We start from the raw sequence: 18402 nt of genomic DNA, 5'->3' as shown, positions 1-18402 counted from the left end.
AATCATCATCACATAAAATTATTGGTAAAAGAGGTGAAAGATTGAATAGAGGCTGCACTTAAGAATGAAAGCTTTTGGCATTAGCAATCCTTGAATTTGAAAGTGACAGCGGTCGGCCATCACAATTTGTACAGGCAATTCAATCAGATAAAGCACATAAAATCGTGCTTATCTCACCAGATAAATAATAAGCTGATTCAGGTATTCCAAAAAAATTAGCCGAGGAAGAAAATTGGTTAGATAACTAAAAGACATGGGAAATTTGAAAAATGGGACATAGAACTGGTAGAGAATGTTAAAGCTCAACGTCAAGCCATGTAACCGTCATCTGTCAACACAAAACTTCCATGAACAGCCTCGGCATGGCAGCCAGCGTACTGGAGAATCTTCAACAGTCTGGCTCAACAAGAATAGGTCCTAAGTATTTACGTTGATTTACAAGCATTGCTTCTTTGTTGTTAGATAGCTTGTTCGATTGGCAGCTACTTGCCCGATGGAACCCCAGAACCAGAAGCGACAAAACAACACAAAAAACTCTAAAGATGACGAACTAGTTACTGCCACTCCCGGCAACGGCCACAAGACCATTTCTCCTCAATAGTCAATGCATTGTCCCAGGGCGAACAATGACCGTGTATTTGTAGTCCACATACTTGGCAAAGGAGATTGGGGACCGGGTCTGAATTTGTACAGATTTGACAGTTCACAGTAGGTATAGGTACCATGGGTTCTTGTTTCTCATTAGAACCGTGATTGAGGATATCAGGATCTACAATTGAAAAGGAATTGCCCATAACTGCTGAGGCATCTCGAGATGGATCTATTCCTCCAAACTCTGCACCACCGTTGGGTGCTAGTAATTCTGTAAAAGAGAAGTAGGTCTGAGGTTCAAAATCCATGTCCTCAAAATTAAGACTGTCCAAGTCCAACGCTGCCGCCTCGTCCGGACCATGAGCAGCATTGTCCCATTTCGAGAAGGTTGAAAATTTCTCTATTGGCTTCAAGAGTGCGTCATGCGGTAGAAAATGGGGTAAAGAACTCTCGGAAAAACCATCGACATCATCTTCCTGTTTTGCCTGCCTCCTAACAGGTAGCTTTTGTGGTGCTGGCTGTCCAGATGCTCCTGGGTTCCAGTCATCTAATCCAGAATTGGGTTCAGTAATTAGATCAACTCTTGAAAGAGAGAAAATGGAAGGATCTTCTTCCTCGGTCAACAAAGAACTACTCGTCTCAAGCTTCTTAAAAATGGTCAAATCATCACAGACCACTCCTGAATTTTCCTGCTTCGACAACTTTGCACGTGTTTTCTTGCCCGCCTCTTGTTTCTCAGGTTTCAAATACATGTAAGGACAATCGGGTGATTTAATCCGACGACACCTACAACACTTGTAGCCCACCACATCAAAGATTTTTGATTCATCAAGTGCAACAGCTTCTGCGTGGTACCAATCTGAAAGTATCCGCAAAATATATGAGGAAATGAGACAATTTTATTTAGAGGGGTCAAACGATGGCAAGGCACCAAATCATAAAAAGAAAACTTACTTCTACAAGTCTCGCAGCAGATGTACATTAAATCGGACCTATAAGGCTTGCTACATAAGTGGCATACGGGTTCCACATGATGCAATTCCTGGCCGCCCTTTAAAAGAAGATAATTGTGCCTGAAATCAGCACCCGTGTCTTCACCGCTCTTCTTCTTCCATATAATACCCCAGGAAGAATTCCTCAGCCGGCTCCGAAGAGCCGAACTAGATACAGGAGTAGCTTGTTTCTTCGCAGATAGAGTGTCCAGCTTGTGTGAAGTGGCTGATGGCTGATTGGAGCCTTTAGGCCTTACACTCTTGCATGCAGTTGACGAACTCCGATGTTCTATGCCTTGCAAGGGTAATGGACTGGTTGGTGATTCAGTACTGTTTCCACTATGATTAAGAGATTTGAGATGGCAACACAGCTTGCATGTGATTGGGCATGCAACATCCTTGGTGGCAGAAATTGTTAATCTCACGGTACAATTGACGTGGCAATAGCCTGATCAAGGTAATAATAAGTATATTAGCTCTAGATTTATTTGTATTTCGAGCAAGCAAAAACTATCGGAACAAGTTGGAATGAAACTAGCAAAAACTATCGGGACAAGTTGGAATGAAACTAGCAAAAACTATCGGGACAAGTTGGAATGAAACTAGCAAAAACTATCGGGACAAGTTGGAATGAAACTAGCAAAAACTATCGGTACAATTTACGTGGCAATAGCCTGATCAAGGAAAGAGATAAAATTAGAAAATTACTGGAACCAAGTAAACCCAATTTGGAGCTGTCGATATAAATTTAACCTTAATGAAGCCACTAATTCATAACTTAAAATGAACATTCTAACAGATTTTGGTGGTATTTTGGCATTACCCATGATCAAATAGATGTCAATTATAACTTAAGAGAAAAATCATCCAGGAAAGTAGATGATACCTCGGCAAGAGCTGCAGTTCACTGCATTCCTGCAGATTTACAAGGAAAAATTTGTCAACTATAAAGCAAGTCGGTACAGGTTCTAATATTAAATTCAGTAGAGGTGTATATACTTTACCTAATAAGAACTTCCATTTGACACGATGAACATGATAACAAGCCCATATTGTCTCGTCTACATGTGAGATAGAAAAATATCTCTCTCTGGTAGGATTTCACCACCCTTCTTCGTGATTGGTATCGAAGATTTTGGTATACCTCGGGTGATGACAAATTAACTTGAAAAGAACCTTCCCCGTGCTCTTTGACCAGGTATAAAGGGATGCAATTTTCCGAAAACCAATATGCAACTCTTCCATCTTGCTTCTGTTCTATTTCAATGACGTTCTTCATAACACGAGAAGGAAGATGTTTTTGACTCCCAAATGCAACTCCATACGTAATCTTATTTTCCACAACTCTCTTGTCACTAATACTAGCATTTCGGAAGACAGAAGCTTCAATATCTTGACCTTTCATGTCCTGAGGGGTTTGTTCCGGACGAACTAGATCATTCCATCTCAAATGAAAGTCCAGGATCCTCACCTAATACAAATTCAAATTTCCAAGAGTTAGTTAGTATAAACTTCTTTTATTCCTTACGGAAAAGATTAAGGAACACAAATTTTAAAATTATCAAGTCTATACAATTAAAATATGAAAATGCAAAACAAGAACATTTGATTAGAAAATGGGTAACGATAACTAACCTGAAGAGCAAGTTGTGATACATTCTTACTCGCTTCAACAGCAGCTCTCCACACAAGCTGTCTGCTCCTTCTAGGAATCTTGGAACCATCAGTGTAATATATACTAGAAATCTTCTTTGAGCCACCTAATGGATAAAAAAAAAAAAGTAAAAAATTTACCGGCCTCACATTTTTTCATATAGACTTGAGCAAGCAAAAGGATCTACTGGTCTCATATACATTAATGAAAAATGAAGTTGTTATTCATTACCTTGGCGAGCTGCTTTAGCAACAACAAATCGAGGCAATGCTGCTCTCTGGAATATGAGTTTTGATAGCCCTCCTCGAAACCATAAAAAATTGGCATCACGACGATCATGAGAAGGAACTTCAGATACAGACTGTTTACTACCTCTCCTCCCAGGTCCACGTTTGCGAACTGTTGAACCAACAGTACTCGGAACATTTTGAATCTTAGAAGTTTCTAAAAACCAATCATCTACCGGCTTAAACCAGTTACCAGAAAGAGCAATACTGGGAATGTTTTCTTCAAGCTGCAGATTGATTTGAGTCCATCAATAAGGAAAAAGAATAATATATTTCAGATTTTTGTAAAATTCATCAATAGCACATGGGTCAGTGGGCAGACCGATATGTACGAGGAAAGTGCAATGTCACCCTCCTCCAGCAAAATAAAAAAATAAGAAAACTAATGTTCAAACAAAGAAAAATGCTGGATGAAAAAACATACCACTCTCTATCTCTCTAATTAAAAGGCATGTTGACTCTCTCCCACCCAAGTACACATCTTGCAGTGGGGCATCACACCCAATAAAAGATGAAAATAATTAAACTACTAAGAGAACAATAGGCTAAGAAACATCAGAACTTACTTCAAGCAAGAGAAATTTGATTAAACTGCAACTTGAAGCTGATTCTAATTGATGACGCCATTTTTTTCTATAACTTGCATACGAGAATGGACCACCAACAAGACCCCTTAAACTTTCCTCCATATACAGGATGTACACTGCTATGCAAGATAGATTTCCTTCTCCATTCTTCCCAAGGCAGAGGCTAGAAAGGATTTTCATAGCACTTCTGGTAGCAGTCAATGAAGCATGATTCAACAAACATTTCTTGCTTAAGACAGAGGCTCTGCATGACAGACACCAACCGCACCTCTCCCTTGGTACCTCCACAAGCTTCTTGTCAAGTATCGGCAAGAAGAAGCGTGAGGCTGTTAATGAAAATGCCTTTGCTTGCAATAAAGCATGTGAAGAAGCAGAACTATTTCTCTTACTATCAGATGCCTGAGTTCCAAAAACCCGAGTTTCTTCTGATGACAGAACATCCAGTTTATGAGCAGCTAATGCAGCAAATTCACCGTGGACATAGTGATTCACATATGCCTGAGGCTTATATTGGGAGCCCATATAAACATAACTAATAGCCGACTTGACATCACCCTTCACACTTCCGTGACCCAAAAGACCATTTTGGCTTTGATGAGACAGATTCAATGAAATTGAGGCATTGGCACTCCCAGTATGACTAAAAATTTTGTTTGCTGAAGTACTTGAAATGCCTGTTGTGCTGGAAATACCAACCATATCTAGGCAAGCTAAGTCAGTTGAATTCTCTGGCCTGCTAATTGAACAATTAGAAGAAAGAGAGTCCACATTAATGCCATTTCTTAGCACGTTTTTTCCTACATACTCAGCTGACATTGTTCCATAATTAGTTGGAATTGCAAGCGGGTTCCTTGAAATTTCCACGTGCAAGGTGCCTTCTTCACTTTTGCATGTAGCCAAGTTTTTTCCATTCTCAACCACATCAAGCTCCTTATGTTCTTCTTCACCAGAAGAACGTGATCCAGCATAGAAGCTGGCATCTTTCCTCAGATTTGCAGGAAGTATATCAATTCCACTTGTTTCAGGAAGAATTAGGAGATTTTCTGGGATGTCCCAATATTGCATAATGGCCTTACAGATGCCATAGTATGTAGCAATATATTGGGAGGAAGAACAAAGAACATGAAGTACATTTAGAATGTCATTTTGATTATAATATTTGAGACATGGTTCAGAGTTGATAGAAGTCTTGAGCCTGCAATTATCAATATATAAAGGTCAGGGAAAATCTGACAAAAAAATTAAATAGCATAAAATCGAAATTAAGACGAGCAAAGCAAAGCATGAAAAAGCCATAAGGGTCCGATGCATAGAGCTTAAAAGAAGCCTAAATAAAAATGTTGTAACATACACCACCAAGTGGTTGCAACTACCCAAGAAAATGTGCCCATGTGGATCAGTGCCAAAAACTTCTGCTCCTCTGAGTGATGATCCCTTTGTTATAGTTGTTTCTCTCTTATCTATACTGCATTCGGGACAATACCATGGCCCTTGAGGTATAAGTATCTTCACCATGCCTATACATCTCAAATGGTATGCTGATGGGCACCCATCACAACATAGCAAACTCCCATCCATCTCACAGAGTCGACACTCATCACTGTTTCTGTTCGCATCAACAGCAGTGGCATCCAAGTCACCATTAGTACCACCTTTTAAACCCAAAAAATTTTGGTCTGTATAAGACTTCGCCTCATTATTCTCTACAATAATCTCCATAGCTTTCCCATCCTTGCAAGCAGAAGTTTTGGGGTATCTGGGATGAACCCTCCTAGGCCCATTTTCAGACAGACATGTAGCTCCAGCATCATAATCCAGTCCAACTTCGGATACCTCACGCGTGTCAATTTCTGCTCTAAGCTCTCCAGACACCAATATTTCATCACAAAGAATTTGTAGAACCATAAGCTTTCGACCAGCAGGAATGGAGTAATATTCATTGCCTAAAGCATGCTTGTAAAATCCATTCCATTCCAGCCCTTTTGCATGTCCCATAACAATTAGATATTGGACCAAATAAACAGGCCAAGTAAGAGAATCTAGTAAGTTCCAATTAAAGTGCCTGCAGAAAACCGTTGTAAAATGATTTAGAATATTCACACCATTAGAACTTAATATAAATCATCTCCACTTGTTGCACGCATCATATTTCTAAAATAAATCTGACACTTCCCCAAACCCACAATTAAAAAAAAAATCTAAGTTGAGCTGTACATAAAGTTTTCAGCATGCACAATGTGTTGCCTTTATTCATAAACTCAATACGTAATGGCCATAGGTGTCCAAGGCTTAAACTAATGTTAACGAAAATTGGTTAGACAAGATTAGATGTTCAAAAACTTGATATTCAATATCCTCTATGACCACGATGGTTTAACTATTTAACTTTGCCTCCTTGATGTTTGAGACAATACGTGAAGGAGGCAAAGCTAAATGGTTAAACCATTGTGGTCATATAGGATATTGAGTCAGTTTTTCAAACATCTAATATTGTCTGACCAAGTATATATATGGGGTGGTATTATATTCAAACCCACAAAAAAGGTAACGAAATGTTTTCTTTGTTTGTTAGCACCCATAAAAAAATATACACATAGTCGAACAGAGTATAACAAAAAATTGAGAATATAGCAGAATCCATCACAGTACATCCCACCCCCGACATTCATTCAAATCAAGTCCGTGACAAATAGACTATCAAATAAGAGACTGATGTGCATGTATATATTTACAACATGGAGACCGAAGGATTTCGTAACATGTTGTCTGTGAAGAGAGACCTACATTCATCATAAATTAGAGGAGTTTCAAATTAGAATTTCAAATATCAGCTGTCTAAGTAGAAAAAAATATTTTGATGAACCAAAATGTTCTGGATTAATATCCTTCGGGAAGAAAAGATAAGCAAACCAGAATTAGAAAGCACCTTAAGCATTTGGACGCGATTTCTAAGCCATCTGAAGAAAGACCTTCCAGATGCCGGCGTAAGGCACGCATCAGAGCAACATGAATGGAGTCCAACAATGTGTTAGCTACATCACAATTAAGTGATCCCACAAAATCATCCAAACTGAATGGAAACAGGAATAAGCGAGAACTAAATGAGCGTAGGAAACCATAGACTGATAAAAGATGTGAAACGTGCTCTTCTTGGACCCCAATGGTTCCAGAGGATGGCGGAAACTCTGGTGCTGGGATAAGCAGATTTTCATCTTCAAATTCACAATCCCAGTCCCGAACGGACTGGAGTGAATCACTGGAAGAATCGACGACAGCTTCTACTTCTCCAGCATCATTTTCAATTATATGCTCACACCTTAACTTGCTCGGTGCAGATGCAACAGAATTCAATTTTTCAGTGGTTTTCGTCATGTTCTTCCCCGTCACCTTTGTCCTCTTCGCATTAAACCTAACTGCTAAGTCATCCAAACGCTTCTTTCTCTTACTCAACCCATTGTCAAAATAAGGATCGCCAATTAGCAACCCCCGAATTTCCCCACTCTCTAAATCCTCACTGTCGCCATCCTCGTAGACTACTCTGTATAGTCCTTCCTCGTAATATACTACTTTTCCAAGAAACTTTCCACTGCCCTTGAACTCTTTCAGCAGATATCGTCCCACTAAGGCCACGGGGCGCGATACAAGAGTCCGCTTGCACGATTCAAGAGCCGAATTTGCATCATCATTACCGTCTTGAAGGTCATTGTTTCTCCTTTTCCTCGGTCGACCCCTCGATCTTACTACCGTAGGTTCCATTGAAGTATTCAACAAAAACAAAAATCGAAACCTAAATCCAGAAATATCTAGGGTTTCAAAAACTGTCTCCAACAGGAATATTGCATTGGAGAGTCATTCAAATCCAGGAAGAATTAAGAAAGACCTGCAAAAAACTGAACAAACTCACATTCGACGAACGAACGATAAGTGGGCTTTGCAGATTCGAGAAGTTCCAAGGTTCGAGGAGTAAATTCAGATTTTCAATCCTTACGTTTCGGAAAACAAGAAATAATGCATTAGATAAACTGATGGCTTGAGAGCAAACGATAGAACAATGTTGGTACTAGGGTTTCATAACCGCCATTGGTAATGGCTCTGGGACCTCTCGAGAGAAGAGAGAGGGGGCGGTAAGGAGACCCACCCAAAAGATTTAATTAGGCATCCACCCTGCTTATCTCGCCTGAACGAGTCGTGACTCGCCCGCACTCACTTGGAATTATGAAATTCAAAATTACATCAAATATAGAAAAAAATATTAATTTTAATTCTCCCTATATTTTACCAAATAACTGAATTTTATTTCAAAAGTATCTATAAACTTTCCCAAAAATAATAATAATAATAATAAATTAAACTTTCCGAAAAATAATAATAATAATAATAATTAATAAATATTCCCCTTCTTTTTTTTTTTTTAAATCATTAGTAATTTATTTCATAGATATGGACTAATAGTAATATTCTAAATTTTCAAAAATTTATTTCTATTTAAAATTAGTAATTATTTCACAAAAATTATTTATCTAAACTCGATTATTTCCATATTCCATTTCTTTCCTTTTCTTTTTGAACTAAATAAGCTTATTGAACGTTAAAAAATATTTTTTTAATTATTTTAAAATCTAAAGCATTTTTTAAATATGATAGTATTTATGTAGCTCGATAACCTAAATAACAAAAAATTCCGAACCCAAAATGTAAGGTTAGGTTGAGGATGATTTTTTTTAGTGGGTTTAGTTAGATTTTTTTAAATAAAAAATTTGGTTCGAATTGCAAGTTAAAACTTTATTGATTGGGCAACCTCACCCCATCTATAACGCCCAAAATCCACTACTAGCAGATATGGTTCTCTTTGGGTTTTTCCTTTCGAGCTTCCCCTCGAGCTTTAAAATGCGTTTGGTAGGGGAAGGAGAACAAACCACCATTTATAAGGGAAAGCCCAAAGAGAACTAGCGGTGGATCTGAATCGTTACACCATCGGCTCGAAAATAAGGTTTTTCAATTCCGTCTACCCTCATCCTTCTTTATGCAATAAAATTAATTAGAATGGAATAAAGTGACAATTTAAATTGTTATGTATATAAATAAATAAATAAATGGTGAAATTGAAATGTTTTATTTTGCATTTTTAATAATTTAGCAAAAGAAAAAAAAAACAATTGGTGGAATATAAAAATGATATTTTTATTCATAAAAACTGGAGTGTGGAAGTGGAATTTTGAAGAGTTAAATTGAACTAAGGAAAGCAAATTTTAAGTTAAATTCTATTTTTTCTTTATTGAAAATTGCAAAATTTTGACTAAAAATCTTGCTTTAAAAAAAACATGGACTCAATATTATATCATTTATTTGCTAAATACGTATTAGTAACTGAATTTGCCGCAGATAATTTGTTTTTAACCTAGAAAAAATTCTCTCTCAAAAAAAAAAAAAAAAAAAAAAAAAAAAAAAAAAAAAAAAAAAAAAAAAAAAAAAAAAAAAAAAAAAAAAAAAAAAAAAAAAAAAAAAAAAAAAAAAAAAAAAAAAAAAAAACCTAGAAATTCTTGGAGCGGATTCGGGTTCATTTGGGGTTATTAGCGGTTAGTGTTCTCAATGTCCAACAATCGCCTGGCATTCGAACTCTCGATCTTCTAAATGTAAGCAAAGATTCACTTTTGATTTCTGGGTCCGATGCGTTTTGTCCACGGATTTGGTTGATTCAATCGTTCCATACGGCCCAAGCTGTTGTGCTTACTAGCTCTACTCCTTTTTTGTTGAGAATTTCGTTCCATTTGGTTCAGATATCATTGAAATCTAGGTTTGATTTTTCAAATTAGCTGGTGGACACGTTGCCTTCCACACCGCTTTAGCTCTGAAGTACCTTCAACACTGGTAAATAGTTGTGTGAAGCTTTATGAATATGTAGTTTGATTTTGTTTTGGATGTTTTAGTCTTCAAAGCTTCTACCATTGATTGGTGTTAGTAATAAAGTTTTCTGAGGATTATGCACTGTATTTTAATGTCGTATGGAGCTTGCAGCCTCTCTTTACACTGTAATTTCCACTACAAGAGTAGTGCCAGGTTCATGAATTCTGATATTTAATCTTACTGAGAGGGATTCTTCTGATGATCTATACTCATCTGTTAGGAACATGTTCTCCATCTTTTGGTTGTCCCATCGAATTAGGATGATTCCGTTTGTTGGGACTTGTTCTGTTGTATGCCTCGTATTATTTCTTTTCTTTTCTTTTAATAAATGCACGATTTGTTAGTTTTTTTTAAGCTTTTGGTTGTCCCATTGATCAGAGACTAGCAAGTCATGGTTCTCAGTTAGAGGGGTGATAAACTTGAACGTCGAAATCCTCAGGCTCCGGTTTTCCTGGAACTCGATATAATTCCCTGAACACACTGTTTCCCTCATCCTTTTGAGAGCTAGTTTTTGTCCCCAAATAAGACTCCGCCCAAAGTAGGATGGGTCATTTCTTAATTTCGACAATATCTTGTGGAAGTAGTTTGGATTCCAAGAGGTGTGGGTTGGTCTCCACACCAACTTCGCAAGTTAGGCTTTATTGAATCAGTCCATACCCCTGAATTTGAAATCTCCTTTTCCCACTCTCTCCAATGCATTTTTCCTAGATTGTTCCCAGGATTCCCTCCAAAATATTGTAAAGGCCTCCGTTAATTCAGAACAGAATTGACTTGGCAGCTTGAAACAATTCAAGAGTTTCGCTTTCCAACTTTGGATAGATTTCCATATCCTTTCCTTTATATATTCAAGGTTTTCTCATTCTTTCTTTGAGAGAGGAACTGAAAACCCCAAATACTTATCAAGGTGAGTCTTTAGCTTTACCCCAAACAGCCTTTGGAGGCTGGTCTTTATATTGTCATTAACATTTGGCAGCACGAATAATGCATACTATGTAAGGTTCACGCTCTGTTCAGATGCTCTTTCACATTCTTTAAGGATTGAGATTATGGCAAAACTTTCAGGTGCTGAGATCTTGAAGGAAAATAGACTATCGCCCGCACAAGAAAAAGGCGAGAGATGGGGAGGCCAGTCTAGACATATAAATTCTGCTAATGGTTCTCCTGATTGTAGCTTCTTGTAGCATCAATGACAAATCCTCAAAACATAACAGGAAAAGATAGGGTGATAGAGAGTCACCTTGTTGGATTTCTTTGTTTGGATATATACATCCCTTTGCTTTTCTATATATAAGGATTGAGCCTTTTACTAATGAGATGCAATCCATTATTCAACCCAACAAATACATATATCCCATTCTTGCTTCTAAACTACATAGAATTGCAAAGAAACTTAGCCATTGGCTAAAGAAAGCACAAATGCTCCTTTTACTACATTTTTCAAGTCTATCTGACAAAGATAACATACATGGCTTTATATAGCCTCCAAAATAAAACCCTTGACCTTCCATTAGGCATTTCAAGAGTTGTAACATTCATACTTTATGGCCATAATTAACCATTGTGTAATTGTAATAAATAAAAAGTCCTAAAATGCATTAATGCAACATCATAACTCTAAATTATGATCCACCCAAAATTTATAACCATAAAACTTGATTCTTCTTCAATTTGACATGAATTGAAACATCTTTTAATAATTTTGACAACATTTTCTTCACATCTTCATTGAAGTATATTGTATGATTGATGTCTCTTGGTTCATATCAAAATATCTAGTCCAATCAAATTAGTTGGGTACATATAAGGGAGGCTAGTTTTCCATTCATTTCCTCATTCAATCTCAACTCCATATGCCCCATTACTTGCTCAATGTCGTATGCAAAAGGGATAGAGGATTTAAAAGTAGATTGGAAGTGTTGGATGATAGTGCCTACAATGGCAACATCATCCTCTTTACCAAGTGCTTGTCTCATCATAGATTTTTGTTATCTCATTTTTCTTTTGTTGCATGTTAGCTTTAGTATGAAATCATTTTGTTCCTTCTTGTCTCCCCAAATAACCAAGTCTCATATTCTGTTCCCCGCCATTTTTTCTCTTTGATTTTGCTGTGGGAAATATGATTCTACACTTCCTATCTTTCACAATACAAATTGGGAATTCTATCAACCATAGTTTTTTTTTTTTTTTTAATCAGATTCTGATCTTAATTACGATACTCATTGCCAAATTCCCACCTTTTTGTGACATTAGAATTGTGTTTACTCTTAAGGAATTTTGGGTATTTATCCTCTTTTCTTCTTCCAAATACTTGCTACATTTTTTTAGTCCAACTTCTTGTTTGTTGCTGCATTTTGTGTAAAGAGCGTTGCCTAATTTTATTCCATCTTTGCCTATTTGCTTGGTTGAGTTGCTTACGGGAAAATCATTGCCCCCGTTGTTTTCATGTAGGTGTTGCCTGCTGTTTTGGCTGATGATAATTTTCGTTGTTAGCGAAAGCTTACATAGGCAAGAAAATTGTCGCGCATTTACTTTGGCAACCTAGAAAATCTGAAGGTAAGACCCAAACTGTTTATTCTACCGTTTTCCTTAACTCTATTCCCCTGTTTCTCTGATTGAGGATAGTGGCTTGGCTGTGTTGTTGAAGTTGACACCTTCAAGTGTCCATGCCTTGAAATACGAGACCTTGTTTTACCTAATTCTATTCCCCCGTTTCTCTAGTTGTGGATAGTGGGTTGGTGGTGTTCTTAAAGTTGCCGCAACCTTTTGGTGTCCATGCCTTGTAATACGAGATCTGTCATAAAGTTTGTATTTGCTTTGGTCTCCAAAGGAGGACCCCCCCGGTGTGTGACTTTTCTCTTTAATATGTAGATAAACAAAATAATATTACTATGTTAATATTTTGTCCCGCTATGATGGGTGTACTTATTTTTTTCGTTCTTCCTTTCTTTCACCCATCAAATTTATTTGATATTTTACTATATTAGGTATCAAGAAACTTGTAGAAGAATATTTTATATATTAAATAGACGATGACCCAAATTCAAACTTACAGACCTATAAGACATCTGGTGTATGATTTGCTCCTTTTCTAGATTAGGTTTTATCAATTAGTAAGTTCTTCATATGATAGACCCCAAGTCACCACATTGCATACACATAAGAGAAAAAGGAAGGTAGGGGAACCGAGGGATACAGTAGTTGAGGACTGAGGAATATGATTATGCAATTTGGTGGGCTGCATGTGGTGATTCTGCGGGACCCGTTTGATTTGATTAGTTAGATGTGTTGTTCGAAAGTCGTTAGAGAGGCCCTATAAGGTCATTTATGTCAGAGTGGAGGTTTTCCTTTTGCATTTGGCTGAATTGTAGCTCTTGTTGTGTTGAGCATTATGGGGAGGGGGCCTGTCATAATAGTCAGTACGTAATTCGAGCTCTACCATATTACTCCTCATTTCTATACTTGTATATCACTTGAACTTATGTTATTTAGTAAGTGGACTGTTGATATGAAATAACAGAGAGTAAATGATGCTGTAGTGATTTGTGTTTACCTTCTGTGCTAATACTACGTAAGTCACTTAGACCAAAAACTTGATTGGTGAAGTTGAAGGAATCCCAGTATGCTTTCAAAAGTTAGAAGCAATGAACTTCTCCACAAGGCAGAATATAGCATTTTAGATTATGAAAGGTAGTACACTTGATGTTTGATGAGCCGTTTTGTTTTAGAAAATTCGAGCTTTGATAACCTTGGATAGGCAAGACAAGTCATGAGTTTGAATTTTATTTAGTGTAGTTTGTTGACACGATTAATGTTTTCTTTTTTCTCCTCTATTGAAAAAATCCATCCTTAAGTTGAAGTTTATGTAATGGCATAGTAGGTCATGGCTGAGAAGAAAATTATAGCTATTTGTCAATCAGGCGGTGAATTTGAGACTGGTAGAGATGGCACGCTTTTATACCATGGAGGAGATGCCCATGCTATTGATGTGGATGATAAAATGAAGTTTAATGAGTTCAAGGTGGAAGTAGCCGAAATGTTTAATTGTGATATGGACACTATGTCGATCAAATACTTTCTCCCTGGCAACAGGAAGACTCTCATTTCACTCTCCAATGACAAGGATCTAAAGCGCATGTTAAAATTTCATGGAGATTCTGCCACTGTTGATATTTTTGTAATCATGGAAGAAGTTATGGCTCCCAACATCTCAAATTTGCCTGCCAGTAGGTAGTCTACTTGATGTCTGAGCTTTTTATTTTTAATGTTTGTTTTTTTGTTTGTTTTTCTGTTTGTTTTTCATTTTCTAATAATTAAAGTGTTGAGACTGTTTCAGCTTCGGGAGTTTGTGCTAAGCATAAAACTATTGTCATTTTGTATTTCCTAGGTCAAGTAGAACGACTTTGTCAGAAACAGTGGTACCGGTTGATGGTACCCCATTGGCTGTCGTCCATGGTATTGGGGATGATAATACCGAGTCTGATATCCCGCTTGATGGTGCACTCGATGTTGTGGATGACACAAACCCTTTAGTTACCCACATTGATATAGCAGGTGACATCACACCAATTCTTCCTCTTCTTGGTTCAAGTGATGACAAGAATGGCAAAGGTGCACAGCAGTGGCAGAATACCATTACTGGGGTGGGTCAACGATTTAGCAGTGTTCATGAGTTTCGGGAATCACTTCGTAAATATGCCATTGCACATCAATTTGCATTCAGGTACAAGAAAAATGATAGTCATCGAGTGACTGTTAAATGCAAGGCTGAATGTTGCCCTTGGCGGATTCATGCATCGAGATTATCAACCACTCCATTAATATGTATTAAGAAGATGAATTCCACACATACTTGTGAAGGAGCAGTTGCGACTACAGGTCACCAGGCTACAAGGAGTTGGGTGGCAAGTATTGTTAGGGAGAAGTTAAAAGTTTTCCCAAATTACAAACCAAAAGATATTGTTCATGACATCAAACAGGAATATGGAATACAATTAAACTACTTTCAGGCCTGGCGTGGGAAAGAAATAGCAAAGGAGCAGCTTCAGGGCTCATATAAAGAAGCATATAATCAGTTACCTTTTTTATGTGAAAAAATAATGGATACGAATCCTGGTAGCCTTGCCACCTGCGACACTAAAGAAGACTCGAGCTTTCACCGTCTCTTTGTCTCGTTCCATGCTTCATTAGGTGGTTTCCAACAGGGTTGCCGTCCTCTTATTTTCCTCGACAGCATTCCTTTAAAGTCAAAATATCAAGGAACATTATTGGCTGCAACAGCTGCAGATGGAGATGATGGTTTTTTTCCTGTTGCTTTTTCCGTAGTAGATACAGAAAGTGATGATAACTGGGGCTGGTTTCTCTTACAATTGAAATCAGCGTTGTCAACATCTTGTCCTATAACGTTCGTAGCAGATAGACAGAAAGGTTTAACTGTTTCAATTGCGAGTATATTCAAGGGCTCGTTTCATGGTTATTGCCTAAGGTACTTGACTGAACAACTTATAAGAGACTTGAAAGGACAATTTTCCCATGAGGTGAAGCGGCTCATAGTTGAGGACTTCTATGCTGCTGCTTATGCACCTAAACCGGAAAATTTTCAGAGGTGCGTTGAAAGCATTAAAAGCATATCACTAGAAGCTTACAATTGGATCCTACAAAGTGAACCCCAGAATTGGGCAAATGCATTCTTCGAGGGTGCTAGGTATAACCACATGACATCAAACTTCGGAGAGATGTTCTATAGTTGGGTATCAGAGGCACATGAATTGCCCATCACGCAGATGGTTGATTTGATTAGGGTTAAGATAATGGAATTGATCTATACACGGCGGGCAGATTCTGATCAATGGTTGACGCGGCTAACCCCATCCATGGAGGAAAAGTTGGAAAAGGATGGCCATAAGGCTCATACCCTTCAAGTACTACTATCTGCGGGTAACACATTTGAAGTTCGAGGTGACTCAATTGAAGTTGTTGATGTTGACCACTGGGATTGTACGTGTAAGGGGTGGCAACTTACTGGATTGCCATGTAGTCATGCAATTGCAGTCCTTGAATGTCTTGTTCGTAGCCCTTATGATTTTTGCTCCAGATATTTCACAACTGAAAGCTACAGATTAACATATTCAGAGTCTGTGCATCCTGTTCCTCAAGTCGACTTGCCCATACAGAAAAGATCTCTACAGGCCTCAGTTACTGTAACTCCTCCTCCTACACGTCGTCCACCTGGTCGACCTACATCAAAGCGATATGGATCCCCAGAGGTGATGAAACGTCAACTTCAATGCAGCAGATGCAAGGGGCTCGGGCACAACAAATCAACCTGCAAAGAATTACTGCAGAGTGTTTGATATTGTAAGAACAACTTTCTTGTGTATACTTTGAAAGTCTTTATTTACATAAAATAACGTTCATGATTGTATTTGGATTTAAGCATGAATGCATCAGTCAATAGCAATGTATGATTAGTTGAGGTGCATATAAGCTGAACCAAACACTCATGGATATAATAGCAATAATAGTAATAATAATAACACATGATATGTATGATTTCTACAACTAATAAACTTATACAATGGAGCCAAGACTCCTTTTCACGGTTGAATTGGTTTCTGCAGAGTCCTGTTTCTTGTATTTTCGTACTGCCGTATCCATCCATATTATGCATCCTGGACTTTATTTTTTCCTGGTCCAACTATGCATCACATTTAGATTCTTCATTTCATATGGACCAACTTCTTGTAATCTGAACAACTTTCATTTTTAGGAGACAATAGACTTGTACCCGGATAAGTTTGAGTTAGGGTGGTTATGTCGGTTTTGTAAGTCGGGGCGTCTGTCAACCTGTTTATATGACTAACTGGATACAAGTCTTGTTTGATGTTTTTCTTAAATAGGATTGTGAAAGACAGAAGGACCAAACGTTTCATTGTATAAAGGACTACGCCGAACCATATACTTTTACCTCTACTTATTTGCTTCCGTTGACTGATATGTGGAACCAATCACCAGTCACCAGATGTCGTAAATGGTAGTCTCTCTCTCTCTCTCTCTCTCTCTCTCTCTCTCTCTCTCATTTGATGTTTCCTTTTTAGATGTTTTGCTAATTTTTGCTACAATGATAACAATAATTTTAGGAAGCCAATGAAAATAGTAGGTTGTTTGAATGGCCTCACTGAGTTGTAGACATGAAGCCAATATGTTGCATTTTACTCTCATCTCATCTCCAGTATTTGTTACTCTCTCCCCCTCCCTCTCCGCTCAGAAGAAGGGAATTGGGAAATCCTTGTGTTCATCTATAATTGTCAAAGAATGGATGGCGGTTCCATTCTTGTCCTGCTTTAGAGGGAAAATTGTTTACACAAAAAGTTAGTACTTTCAAAAGTCATCCAAACTCGATCATATTTGTAGATATTGTTATGATAATGGCCTCCGAGTTTGTTACGTTGAATATAGGTAGAGTCGTCAAATTTTCGCGCCATAGATGTTATAAACAAGTCGGGGAATTCTTTTTCCCTCTTTTTTACTTTTCGAAGTGTGATTTAGCAAGATCTGTAATGTTAAATGACTTCGAGAGAAAAGTCGAAGTAATTGTGAATCTCTCTCAACCTTTTATAATGCAGGGAGATTACCAAAATATCTAACATATACACCTCTAAAACGTTGACAACTGCTTATGTCTATCGACCAATGTTGTCGACCACCATCCACCTCCAACGATTGGGGATTGGTGCCTGTTAATCAGGACTGAAGCCAATGGATCGCTTAAGTGGTTGTTAGTCACCATTTGCCGGCCAATGGTTCTCATTCTCGGTCATTGACAACCAAAACCGAGGATTGGAGATTATAACCAGAGATAAGAACCAATAGCTTGTGACTGGAGACCAACAACCAACGACACCTTTGGCATCAACTGGTTCGAGGACTACCGATTGACAATCGACACACCCATTTCCGACTCCACTGACCTCCACCCACAATCGACAACTAGGACCGAGGGCAGGTAACCAGCAATCACCAAACAACGATCTCAAGTGCTAATCACCGATCTTGTTCTCTGATTCCTAGTTTCGATTGTTAGTATACTCATTGTCATCGTAATTAATAGAGCATTCTAAATACACTTGTATTTTTCCAATTATACTTTGTTCATATTGATGAAGATTAACCTTGGATTGAAGATGCAGTATATGTATTGAGTTGAGACTATACTTTTCAGAAGAGGAAGGGCATTTACTTTACGTAGATCGTAAGAAAACTTTAAGAAATTCCCTTTTTCTTTTCCATATTACTCTGTTCTTATCAATCAAGAAAAAGCTATAAAATTCCAAAAAAAAAAAAAAAAAAAAAAAAAGAATCCCATTGATGAAGGCTTTAAAAGCGGTGAA

General features: G+C 37.7%; 2 protein-coding genes across 9 annotated transcripts; one reads left to right on the top strand and one right to left on the bottom strand.

Annotated features, from left to right (window-relative positions):
* Positions 1-58: 58 nt before the first annotated feature.
* LOC111484054 (DDT domain-containing protein PTM-like) lies at positions 59-8267 on the bottom strand. Its single transcript, XM_023130467.1, has 9 exons — positions 7038-8267; positions 5463-6173; positions 4091-5306; positions 3469-3751; positions 3219-3343; positions 2588-3054; positions 2470-2498; positions 1546-2031; positions 59-1450 (listed from the first exon to the last, which is right to left on the bottom strand). Exons 1-9 carry the CDS (start codon positions 7865-7867, stop codon positions 555-557), a joined length of 5043 nt encoding a protein of 1680 aa, XP_022986235.1. The 5' UTR covers positions 7868-8267; the 3' UTR covers positions 59-554.
* Positions 8268-9618: 1351 nt separating this feature from the next.
* LOC111484064 lies at positions 9619-17688 on the top strand. 8 transcript variants are annotated; one of them, XM_023130491.1, is made up of 6 exons: positions 9619-9979; positions 12464-12568; positions 12734-12855; positions 13893-14242; positions 14400-16369; positions 16912-17203. In XM_023130491.1, exons 4-5 carry the CDS (start codon positions 13896-13898, stop codon positions 16363-16365), a joined length of 2313 nt encoding a protein of 770 aa, XP_022986259.1. In that variant the 5' UTR covers positions 9619-9979; positions 12464-12568; positions 12734-12855; positions 13893-13895; the 3' UTR covers positions 16366-16369; positions 16912-17203. The 8 variants fall into 8 exon arrangements, 6 of the variants coding, with proteins under 6 accessions (XP_022986259.1, XP_022986260.1, XP_022986258.1 ...); XR_002718448.1 differs by lacking the exon at positions 12734-12855 and adding an exon at positions 17638-17688 and having other exon boundaries at positions 9620-9979; positions 16912-17045; XR_002718449.1 differs by lacking the exon at positions 12734-12855 and having other exon boundaries at positions 9620-9979; positions 16912-17045; positions 17152-17232.
* Positions 17689-18402: the final 714 nt, after the last annotated feature.

Source organism: Cucurbita maxima, unplaced genomic scaffold, assembly GCF_002738345.1.
Source record: "Cucurbita maxima cultivar Rimu unplaced genomic scaffold, Cmax_1.0 Cma_Scf00009, whole genome shotgun sequence".
NCBI classification, from domain to species: domain Eukaryota; kingdom Viridiplantae; phylum Streptophyta; class Magnoliopsida; order Cucurbitales; family Cucurbitaceae; genus Cucurbita; species Cucurbita maxima.
This window is presented reverse-complemented; position numbering and strand designations above follow the sequence as displayed.